This window comes from Thamnophis sirtalis, unplaced genomic scaffold (genome assembly GCF_051295495.1).
Source record: "Thamnophis sirtalis isolate CommonGarterSnake01/CBP01778 unplaced genomic scaffold, rThaSir2_p1.2 scaffold_5, whole genome shotgun sequence".
Classification (NCBI taxonomy): Eukaryota; Metazoa; Chordata; class Lepidosauria; order Squamata; family Natricidae; genus Thamnophis; species Thamnophis sirtalis.
The window spans coordinates 65,429,466-65,442,094 of NW_028261385.1; the positions used below are offsets into that span (position 1 = coordinate 65,429,466).

Here is a 12,629-nt window from a genome sequence, read left to right on the forward strand (position 1 = left end):
TTTTTCATTTCAAGAATGAAAAAATGGTAGAGCAGCGACTTATAATTAACCAGCTAAATGACAAATTGGAGAAAATGGCAAAAGCATCTGCCTCTGATGGTGCTTCTGGAGATGGACCAACTGCGGTAATATCAGCTAAAAGGCCCTATAGTGTTCCATTAACTAAAAGTTTGATGCAGATGAATAACATACCATTAAGATTGGATTCTCGAAAGGTATATATGGAAAAAAAAATTATATAATTAACTTTATTATTTTCAAATTATTAATCAAAGTTGAAGGGAACTATGGTAACATGAACATCTGTAGGTTGATCAATTGAGGAAAGAAACTGTAATGAATAATTTCTCCCATCCCATTTAAAGATGGTAAATATAATGCATTTATTTCCTCCATTTCTTCCATTTCTATCTGGTGGTTTTGATATTCCCCATTTTCCACTAGAGCTGGGTTCTTTGTTCTGTTCTGTTCCAATATTTTAAAAGGTTGCCCATTCCTGATATGCCTGCATTGGACAGCTGTGGAACATAGCAGAGTTAGCATTGGGAACTGGCCTGAATAATCTCTGAATGTCAGAAAAAAAGAATATCGTCATTTGGATATTATAAAATAAAGACCTTTAGAAGAGGCCGATATGAGGTATACACTCAATCCCAGAGATCTCTTGGCAGGTTTTGATACCATTAATTGGGGTATCCTTCTGAACTGAGTAGAGGATGCTGTGCTATGTTTTCCCCCCCCCCCCCTATGCAAATAATTCTAGTTGGTGTTGGAAGAAAGGCGCTGCAGCCTATGGCTACTCACTTGTAGATGCTATAGGGTTCTATATTTTCACCCCTTCTGTTTAACATCCATAAGTGACTGAGCGAGGTCATTTGTCGGTGCTTGATGTTTTCCAATTGTACATTTCAATCCTTGGTGTCTAAATGAGGCTGTCAGAGACTGAAGGCTGAGAATCTGGATGGAGAGGAATACATTTACTCTCAATCACATCAAGACTGAGGGGCTGTGGGTATTTAGGGCCCCAAATCCTGGAAATTTTCCATGTTGAGTCCTGGATGGATGAACACTTATAGCTGGTCCAGAATGCACTGAGGTGGGTAGTAATGGACATTTTTGGCATTCGTACATAACACTAATGCTCCATGAGCTCAACAGGTTGCCATTTGGCTTCTAGGTGCAATTCAAGATGCTAGTTTCCACCTATAAAACCCTTCATGGCATAGGGCCTGGCTATCTGACTACGATAGCATATGTCAGTTGTCAAATAATTTCATCAAACAGGCCTTGGACTTTTGACCTTCTCTATTATGTCTGCTCTATGTAATAGCAGATCCCTCGGAATTGCATATCCCACCCTCACTTCATTTAAAAAGTCTGTGAAACATTGCTTTCCCCCAGACCTGGATTAGATAGTTGGTAATTATCTTATGGATTTTTATTTAAGTTAGTTGGAAAGTTTTCTCTTCGGGATGTACATTGCTTTTTGTTTTATTGTTCTTACTAATTTTAATGTTGTACAGTCTTTATGGAGGTGGGCAAATTTCTATTTTGACAAATAAATAAAAATAGCAACTAATATAGTTCCGATTATCAGGACAAGCAAAGATGTAAACACAATAATTCATCCTAACCTTCTCCCCCAAAATGGGAATTTGAGTCATATAAAGTTACTTTGCCCTACAATATACACTGAGTAATTTTTAAACAGAACCTGTTTTAAAAATTAATTTTTAAAACTTATTTAAAAGGTACACACAAGCCCTCCGATGTATTCCTTAAGTAAAGTTATAGCTGGATTTCAGACCCGTAATCAGATCATGATGGATCACATAGAAGAGCAAGATGAAGTCCTTCATTATTGCTTTTCTGATCACAGTGATGATGATGATGATGAAAACAATGCCAAGAGTGGAAGAAGATTCAGATTTAGGTATGTTTTTAATCAGATATGACCAATATATAGCTTGTGATATTAACATGTCTATCTGTTAGCTCATGCTGTGAAAATATATTTAAATGTGAAAGAATAATTTTATAGCAGGCAGGAAGAAGCTGAACCAACAGTCAACAATGTGTTGTGTAACTTCTGGTGGGGGACCTTCAAAGCGTCCTCTTCTGCTGATCTGAGTAAGAGGAAGTTAATGGAGATGGTCCCTTAGTTTGTCAAGTTCTAAGCTAGTTATAGTTTAAAGATAAACTCTAGCATTTTAAATTTTGCTTTATAGGCAACTAGCAACCACTGCCGATCCTTCAGTACAAGTTCTTTATTATTTCTGTCCCCTGTATCATTTAGTAACCTAGATATGACATTATACCCCAATAACTGCAATTTCTGGATATTTACAAAGGTAACCCACCTAAACTACATTGCAGTTCAGTTCCAGAATAGCTAATAGAAAGTTGTATTTCTGTAGGATGTGATAGTACTTATAAAACTGTTTTTGAATTCATCAATAAACAAGATAATAGGAGTCGACCAGAAGTTCTCCAGCTGGACAAACGTGGGGGATGTGAGCTTTGAAGAATCTCACATGAACCCTGTCTGACAAACCAATTCCGAGATCCGTTTTTGGATCAGAACCTCCTGGGTGTGTGTGTGAAGAAGGGCCATTGTCTCACCAGACTCAGAGGGCGTGCAACAGGTCCCTCATAGGTCAGAGATTTGCCCTCTGAATCGGAGTCGGAGTGGCAGCATGGCAGCATTGCTGCACAAGAAGCTGGCTTCAGGCCAAAGCAGCTGAGCAGGAATGTGCAGAGGTGAGATGAAAGCCTGGTAAGAAGATCTATTAACCCAGAGTTATAAATCAGAATTTGGAAAAGGCAAAGAACCTTGAGAGCATAAATAATATTGATGGACAGATTGGGATTTGGGCAAAAAGAAAGAAAGGAGGAGGAAAATGGAGAGTTGAATCACAAGCCCAAAAGAGAACCATTTGCTTGACACAATTTGGACGGAAAGGATAAAGTAGAGAAGTGACAAACCCACTCAAACACAAGTTCTAGATTTTGTTTTAGACTTGAAAAGATTGTGTTTCTAAAGGAATCTAGGAGTGTGAAGATTTACTTCCTCCGAGTTTCTTCTAACTAACATATCTTAAGCAACTTTAATTAATGAGAGGTGGAATGCAACAAGGGAGAAAGATCAAGAAAAAGCACTATTTTCTCACTGACAACTGATAGCCTAATCTTGCCTGTGCGGGAAGTTCTAATTAATGAACTGCCATAAATCAGAACTTGGAAAAGCAGGAGGCGAAGAGAAGGCAAAGAGAAACATACCCGACTTTGGCTGTATGCAAATTTGTTCCAATTAATAATATTTTGAGCAACTATAACTAACGAGAGGTGGAAAGATAACGAGAGGTGGCAAGGGAAAAAAAATAAGAACAAGAACTGGGAAATACAAAGTTTTTTTCTGCAAAAAATCAAGAAGGCTCCAGCTTCTCTTCCATTTTCACATTAGTTGAATTAGATAAATTTAAGGTGGACCAGAACTTTGAAATAAGATCTGTATAACTAACTGCAATTTTGGAACTGGACATTAAGGAAGAACAAAAGACCAAAATGGCTTCCTTCGCTCTTCTCCACAGCAGTTGAATTAGATAAATTTAAGGTGGACCAGAACTCTGAAATAAGATCTGTATAATTAACTGTAACTTTGGAACTGGACATTATGGAAAGGTGGGAATTTGAAGAACTACGTGAAATTATAAAAAATATGCATAAATCATTAAACTCATTAAAATCAAGCCTAAATAGAATTCTGAACTCAGAGAAGCAGGTATTTAAAAAATAAGGGAAGGAAGAAGGAGGGGGGAGATAATGAAGGGGTAGAAACGATGGGAAATGAAAAGCAGACAAAAAACTCCATTGGGTCTGACAATGGTATGGGGAAAATTTAAAAGGAGGGATGTGTCCCAACAAAAGGAAATAAAAAGCAAACAAAAGATGTTTCGAACGTTGATAGCGGCATAAGGAAAATTGAAGAAAAAATTGAAGAAGGAAGTTACACCCCAACAAAGGGAAATATAAAAGAGCTCTGATGGTGGCTTGGGGAAAATTGAAGAGGGTGAACGTGTCAAAACAAACAAAAGGGAGAAGGCAGAAATAGAGAAGTGGGACAAAAGACTTACTAGGAAAAAAATCAGACTACTAGAAATTGTTATATGGGAAAATATAAAGCTAAAGTGAAGAGGTTTATTCCTAAATATGACAATAAAATTGAGTTGCTAACTAATTGAATATGATAATGGAAAGATAATTAAATAAAGGTTAAAATATATGGAATATGGACAAATATGAAACTGATATGGGGAGATTGTAAAGCAGAGGTTTGTGATTCACTTTTATACATGATAATTAAACTAAGTTGCTAATTGATTGAATATGACAATAGAAGGACAATTAAGCATGGGTTAAAATATACGAAACATGAACATATATAGAACTTCTAAGATAATGAAAAAAGTGAGATGTGTACTGCTTGTTTTTCTATCTAGTAGATTAAGGGAATTGTAATGAACATTGAACAGTAAGGATTGCCATTTATAGACAATTAAGAGTAACCTAAACCAAGATATGGAAAAATGGAGAGGGAACATGAAATATACTTACAGTGGAAAACTATTGAGATTTAACGACAGAATCACAAAGTGGGGGGCGTGTAAGGATGCATAATTATATAAATATAATGATGAGAATAGCTGGGAATTGTAACCAGGTCTACATTTCAGCCCAAATTAGGCTGGGAAGGGGGAGATTTAAAAGCACAATAACTATATATGTATACTCCCCCCCTCTTTTTTTTAAAAAAAGGAGGAGGAAGATAGTGTATATGTTAAAATTAAATATGTATATTGATAAGGAATTATAAATACCATAAACATAAAATGGAGGTCTCTCAGAAGCTGAAATACACCAAGTAAATGAGGTGAAGTAGAGAAGAGAGGTAAAGGAAGAAGAGAGGGATAGGAGAGAGGGCGGGGGGGAAGAGAAGAGAAAGGAGTGGAAAGGGGAGAGAGAAGAAGAAGGGGAAGTAGAGAAGGGAAGGGTGACAGAGGGAAGAAAGGAGGTAGAGAGGGGGAGGAGAGAGGGAGAAGAAAGTGGTGGATAAGGTACAAATATAGTGTATGGAGAACAGAAGAGTCAATAATTGTTTTTGGGAGTTGATGGTAAGACGAATTGATGTAAACATTTAATAATACAATACAATGTTGGCTATGTAATAGTATACATGTGGTTATATGTTATGAAAATGAAAAAATAAAAAACTTTATACACAAAAAAATAATTAAACAAGATAACAAATGTGCCAAAAGAAAATAATCACATTTTTATTTAGTAGCAATATACATAGCAATGTTTTGTTCATAAAACCTTCTTTCACTGTAAAAATGCTTACAATTACAGGTTATCCTCGACTTATGACCATAAGTGAGCCCAAAATTTCTGTTACTAAGCGAGACAGTTAAGTGAGTTCTGCCCCATTTTACGAACTTTCTCATCACAGTTGTTAAGTGAATCTGGCTTTCCCATTGACTTTGTCAGTTGCCAATCATCTAAATTTTGATCTCAACGTTCATGGGGATGTTACAATGGTCATAAGTGTGAAAAATAGTCATAAGTAACATTTTTAGTGCTGTTGTAACTTCGAAGGGTCACTAAAGAAATGGTTGCAAGTCAAGGACTATCTGTAATACAGTTGTCATCTCAAGCTGTATTTTTCTTTAAATGCCTGCTTCAATTTTTACTTAGACGTTCCTTAAACCGTACATGGACACGGAAGCCGGCTTCTTCTAGCTATATAACTAAAGGAAAAGAGGTACAGCAAAATGCCATTTCAGAAATCGGAAATCTTTCATCAACAGAAGCTGTTACAGATAAAGAAGGTAAATTGATCTACCAGTTATTGGTCTACAACTATTATTGTGTCTTATGTAGTCCAAAGAATAAAATGGGAACGGGAATCTGGAAGTAAGGATTTGTATTCAAAGCAATGCATAATTAATTAATGAGGATGACATTTGTACTATAATATTAACATTAAATTTCATAAAATATACATATTTGCTCTTTAATACTTTAAATATTTATTTATTGAAATGCCTTTCAATTAAAATATTTTAAGCAAAGAGGCTCTTAAAAAAAACCAGCAGTGCATTCAAATATGTAATGAATATAATATGTCAGTAAAACTTAAACAATATATTTTATTACACAGAGATTTAAACATGTAGCATTTTAAGTTGTAATCAATAAATATGGAAAATCATTATGAATGCTAGCAAATGAGAATTAACATATTATAGGTGATATTTTGATATTATACATAAATCCCTATTACTGCATGCTATTTTTGAATAATATATTAAAGTTTATCTGCATTGGCCAATGTACACACAATTAGTTTTCAAACTATACCTGGAAGCTTAAGTACCATAGTTTTAGGAGTATAAGACGCACCCTTTTCCCTCAAAAAAGAGGCTGAAAATCTGGGTGCGTCATATACACCGAATATAGCATTTTTGCCTCCCAAAGCCCCGCCCTTCACCAAAATGGCCGGACATAACCTTATGGAGGCTTTTAGAGAACTCCTGGGGGCTGGGGAGGGCAGAAATGAGTGAACAATGGGCAGTGCAATTTTTTTGACAAAAAATGTCCCTATTTTTTGCTCATTTTTGCCCCCTCACCCCCCAGGAGCACTCTGCAAGCCCCCCCCCCCCCAAGGCTATTCCTGCCTTTAAAAAAAAACGGGCCCGTTTTTGCGAAAAACAGGCCGTTTTGGGGAGATTTGCAGAGTGTAAAAACTCCCCCCCCCTTTGGAAAGCTCTTTAACTGATTGATGAGAATTACATTGATCAAGTGCTGTGCCAGCAGAAACATCTACCTATCTACTGTATTTCTCTCTCTCCCTCTCTTTCTCTCTCTCTCTTTCTCTCTCTCCCCCTTTATCTACCTACCTAACTACTCTCTCTCTCTCTCTCTCTCCCTACCTACTGTATTTCTCTCCTTCTCTATCCCTCTATCTACCTACTTAATTTTTTTAAAAATTTGCCTCTTCAAAACCTTGGTACGTCTTATACTCTGGTGCGTCTTATATTCCGAAAAATAAGGTAACTCACTATGCTATATATGAAATCCACATTCATATATTTGATACATATATAGGTAGTCCTTGACTTATGAGGACAATTGAGTCTAAAATTTCTGTTAAGTGAGTCAGCTGTTAAGTGAATTTTGCCCCATTTTAGGACCTTTCTTATCACAATTGTTAAGTGAATCACTGCAGTAGTTAAATTGGTAACACAGTTGTTAAGTGAATCTGCCTTAGTCATTGACTTGGCTTATGAGAAGGTTAGAAAAGGATATGATATCTCGGACATTGCAATTGTTATAAATAGGAGTCAGTTGCCAACCATCTGAATTTTGATCATGTGACCATGGCAATGTTGACATAGTCATAAGTATGAAAAATTGTTATAAGTCACTTTTTTCAGTACTGTTGTAACTTCAAGTCACTAAACAAACTGTTATAAGTTGAAGGCTTCCTGTAGTTGCGTTCATATATAATCACTTGTGTTCATAAACTTTCTGTACTTAACTGTGTACTAAAAATAGATTTCAACCTTTTAAAAAAAATCTTGTACAGAAATGCAGTTCATTTTATAATATACTTAGCCTAGTTTTGTTCCGTTAGACCCAAAACTGCTTACATTTAATATTTTAGGCCTCTCAGAGAATATGTTTTATGTTATTAAAACAGTATACTTTCTTTAAAGGTGTGGATATTGAACTTATCAAGGAAAGTCAAATAAGAAATGTGCAAAAGTTAAAGAATTCAGAGCTAAAACTTATTGCTGCTAAGCAAAAAATGAATGAACTTACTCTTAATATCCGAATGAAAGAAGAACTCATTAAAGAATTGGTGAAAACGGGTAAATTTATTTTGTAACTTACACTTTGAATATAAATATATAAAAGAAAATAACCAGGTTTTATATGAGATAATTATTGCTGCACAGTGAAAAACAATTTTTTAAAAGGCAGTGTAAAGTCAATGTACAGCATTTATCATTGGAACAATCCTCAGTTTGTGATTTTTTTCTAAAAAGTTACATTAAATTGTGTTGAACCATTTATTTTAATTTTGTTGCCTAATCTACCACCTGGTTATTTTGAGAAAAAATATGTTTATGAGGAGCCATCTTTAATATCACTTGGACCAGTTTTTTAATTTTTTTGGTAATATATATGTTAAATGGTTTTTAAAAATGATAACAATAGCTGCTACAATGCCAAAAGTCACAAATGAGATCTCCATTATTTAAAATTAATATTTTTTAAGGTAATGATGCTCGATCTGTAAGTCAGCAATATTCTCTGAAAATAACACAACTGGAACATGAAGCAGAGCAGGCTAAAATTGATTTAGCAGAAACACAAAAGCAACTCCAAGAACTGGGGAACAAGGAACTAAGGGACATTGCTGAAAAAGCCAGATTACAGAAAGAATTCAGAAAAAAAATGGATGCAGCAAAACTGAAAGTTCAGGTATTTGCAGTTGAGAAATTCATTAAAAACCTGTGCATAATCTGTAAAAAATACAAGATAATATCTCACCTAGTCTCTCAACTAGAAAATATATACTTTATATCATCATAATTCATGAATCTTGCTAGGTTGGTGCGTGCGATATAGTAGAATAGATTTAATAGCCGTGGCAACAAAGGGACTTGGAACATAAACTGGAGATCAGAAATCTACTCAATGGGGGGGGGGGGGGGTTACTACAATGCTTTCTTATCTGACTATCTATATATCTCTCTTCCAAATATAGTATGGATCTTTTCTCCAGAAATGTAGTTTTTTGCTCATTTACTCTATGCAATTCTTGTCCATATAATTCTGTATATTTTATATAACCTAGATATTAAGAAATAAGCTATAAAATTACTTAATTATTGAGCATTTCCAATAATAGATTTGTTTTCTGAAAGTAATGTTCTCCACCTGTAAAAATCCTTGACAATGTAATTAATGATGTACTCAATATTGTGCCAAGTACCATTAATATGATTTTCATTTTATTTATAGTTTGTGTCTTTCATAGATAGATAGATAGATAGATAGATAGATAGATAGATAGATAGATAGATAACGAAACTATAAATAAAAGGAAAATCACTTTAATATATATAGTTCACTTGTATGTTGAAAATGTCCAAAGCTAGTCATATATGCAATGAACCATAATTAAACAAGCAGCAAGTTAGTAAAACAGTCCAATTAGAAAGCTAACCAAACAATAAAACAGTATATTATATAACAGTAACTGATGAAATAAAATGTACTATGTGACTTCAGGTCATACAGAAAAAACAACAGGAAACTAAGAATCTAGCATCATTATCTACCCAGAATAAGAAACGTATATCAGAACTAGAACAGAATATTAATCACATGAAAAATCAACAAGCCCAATTACAGAAAAAATTGCGTGAAGAGAATGAAAAAAAGAAAATATTGGAAACAGGAATTCAGCATGGTCAATTGAAAATCAAGGTAAAAGTTTTTATTTCAGATGTAAATTATAACTATGTTTAATGACAATAGTTTCATTTCATTTGATTGTAATGCACAACTTATAAAACACTTCTTCAGTGAATATAATATGCAGTTAATGTACAATTTTATGTGTAAACAGTTCCACAAATCTATACATTAACTGCATGTCATTATTCATTGAATAAAGGTTTCAGAAATTGTATATTACAGTCGAGCCCCCAAAAGGTTCCTAATTCAAATCATATTTGAATTCTAAATTTACTTGAGACACCATGTATTTTACTTCAATTCCAGGCTTTCTACAGTATTGTAGAAAGTCTATATCAACGGTTGAGACTTGTAAAGATTACTGCTGTGTGTGTGTGTGTGTGTGTGTGTGTGTGTGTGTGTGTGTGTGTGCGCGCACGCACACATGCACATGTGAACCTTTGAGTCAATCTTAACTCCTGGTGACTAGATGGGCAAATTCCTTCAGTCTTCTTTGTGCCTCTAAAATTTGTTTCAAAATGAGAACTGAAAAAGTCAATATTCTAGTAATATGTGTTTAAAAAAAAATTACTTACAGGAACTTCAACAAAAAACAGAACAGCAGGAGAAGATTCTAAAGCTAAAGGATGAAGAGATTGCTGCATTTAAGAAAAGAAACTCAACTGGGGCTCCCCAACAACTGCAGGCAATTGAAATTTTGTAATGCTAGTCTGCTAAAACGCTTTTGATAGCCTTGCTCTACTCTATCCATAACATACGGCCACTAAATGGCTTGAATCCTGCAACTCTTTATTTAGTATTTAATTTCTGTGGCTTATTCCTGGTTTTTCTCCTCTAAGAAGTATTTTAGACAGCTAAAATAATTTTTAAAAGATAAAAGATAAAAGGTTAACATTAGTAATGTAATAGAATGAGTTAACAATGAAAAGCTTGGCAAAATGTAGCAGCATTATAGCTTTTCTAAACTCTAAAGAAATTGTGGGTTTTTTAAATTGAAAGTGATACTCTGGAAAAAAATGCTTTACTGATAAATCAAAGAAAATTATGAATTGGGGTAGGGAGGCAAACAAGATCTGATTTTTACCAGTCATAAGGGATTGTGTGAATCATTTATCATACAATCAACCTTTCCTCATTTATAGGATTACAGATAATCTTGTTTTCCATGTTAGCCCTTGGCCTATATGATTTTCTAGAACTCTGTTATCTTATGGGGAAATTTTTATTTTTAACTAAGAACATAAAGTATTTCAAAAGTTTATTATGATTAGTGATAGTTTCATGCTGGCTCTAGTCCCTCAGCTGGAGGACAAGCTATGTAACTTCCCATTCCCTCTCTTCAGCACTCACCAATGCAACATTGGCTCTTGTTCCTTTTCTGCTCTCCCTCCCCTCCCAATGTTAAAAGATGGGCAGCATATACATTTTATGAATAAATGAATAATCTCATATCCCCCACATTTTTGCCTGCTTGGTGAAATATCCTTGTTGGGATTATACAATAGGTATATACATTTGCTGAGGTAATTGTCAACTATCCCTCAATAACCCTAACCCATCTGACAGCAAAACAAGCGCAAGTCAGTTGAAATAAGCAAACATATTTGATATACAGAACTCAGAGGTGGGCAAAACTACAGCGAACCAAAGTACATTCTATTCTTCCAGTGCATCCTGATTCAGAACTCTTTGTTTTGTATTTGAGGTACAAGCATGATCCAGATAATTCAGCTGCCTCACAGTTCCAAAGAGAAAAAGGGAAGGAAGGGAAGGAAGAGACCTTGCAGGTTGCAGAATGCTCTTCCACACAGAAATTTGTTTTTATTTTTCTTAAACAAAGAGTGATAAAGCATGGAAAATAAAAAAAACAGCATCAAGGACAACCCCCACTTCCCCAGTAAAATCTACATCTATAGGAGTCATTATTTTAAAAGGCAGTTTGGAAGTATACATTGATATACTTGTAATCTTTTAAAATGTACTTAAAAAAAATCTATGTTCATATTTCTATTTATAAAAACACTGTGATGGGATCCTTAATGTGCATACTAATTTGAAAATCATAAGTATTAATTTATCTTGTATCTGTCAGATTTGATGTTATAACTTAAAAGTTTGTGTTTTTTAGTACATGGACAAATTATAGTTTTATGAGGTATGCCATTTGACCTGACTAAATTAAATAGTCCTCTACTATTAATTTTGGAGTATGTCCCATTGAGTTGAACATGACTTACCTTTGGATTGATGTGCATAAAATTACACTATAAATGCCAATTGGAACTTTTAGCCCATTGGGGGGAAAAAAACATTATTTAAGCTGGTTTTAGTATTACAGCATTAAAATTAGTATAATTGAGGAGCTAAATTTGTGCATCATTTCTGCTCAATATAGAAATTAGAAGAGAAAAAGAAGTGCTTAGATGAAGAAATAGAAAAGATTTTGCACCAGCATCAAGAGTTAGCTGCTCTGGAGGAAGATTTAAAAAGAAGAGAAGCAATTATTTTAAAGAAGGAAACACTAATGCAGGAGAAAAGCCATTTGGAAATTAAAAAACTGAGATCCAGCCAGGTACTTTTTAATACTGCTGCATGCTAGGAATTGAAATTAGAAATTAGCACTCTGCACTTGCACTCAGCTTTCTGTCTTCAGTATAAAAATGTTTTAGCAATTTCAAATTAACTAATTTTTAATGAGAAATATGGGGTACATCTACTGCTGAATGCTTTGTAATGATTTTTTTTGGCTCTTTCTCCCATAATAAACAATACATTAACTATGTCAAACCAACATAGAAAATGTATTTTGTTACACTATAGTCTGTTATCAAAATAGGTGATACGGTTTTGCTAGAAGCAGCACTTGTGACATTCTTAGATTGACTTTGCATTTGCATGCCTACTCTTTTTCTGTTAATCAAAATAGCAAGTTAACTTCTTTCTGTGCTATGGTGCAAGTGGAGTTGTTATGAAATTGTTGTGGAATTGTTTTTGCAAGATGAATACTGACATTTTAGGGTAGTTAGAGTTCCATTAACAGAAACTCTTAACTTGTTCCATCTCCTTAGTTCTACACT

General features: G+C 34.3%; 1 protein-coding gene and 1 long non-coding RNA gene across 7 annotated transcripts in view; one reads left to right on the top strand and one right to left on the bottom strand.

The window, feature by feature from the left end:
* The window catches only part of LOC148045407 (uncharacterized), a 48,345-nt gene that overhangs the window by 19,807 nt on the left and 15,909 nt on the right, over positions 1 to 12,629 (bottom strand). The window lies entirely within an intron of this gene.
* Positions 1 to 12,629, top strand: part of KIF27 (kinesin family member 27) — a 32,223-nt gene that overhangs the window by 9,435 nt on the left and 10,159 nt on the right. For all 4 annotated transcript variants that reach the window (XM_087715945.1, XM_087715944.1, XM_087715943.1 and 1 more), the window contains exons 6-13: positions 15 to 215; positions 1,752 to 1,933; positions 5,755 to 5,888; positions 7,779 to 7,934; positions 8,345 to 8,550; positions 9,364 to 9,561; positions 10,130 to 10,237; positions 11,948 to 12,124. In XM_087715945.1, coding sequence (XP_087572071.1) covers positions 15 to 215; positions 1,752 to 1,933; positions 5,755 to 5,888; positions 7,779 to 7,934; positions 8,345 to 8,550; positions 9,364 to 9,561; positions 10,130 to 10,237; positions 11,948 to 12,124 — 1,362 coding nt within the window. The remainder of the gene's footprint in view (positions 1 to 14; positions 216 to 1,751; positions 1,934 to 5,754; positions 5,889 to 7,778; positions 7,935 to 8,344; positions 8,551 to 9,363; positions 9,562 to 10,129; positions 10,238 to 11,947; positions 12,125 to 12,629) is intronic.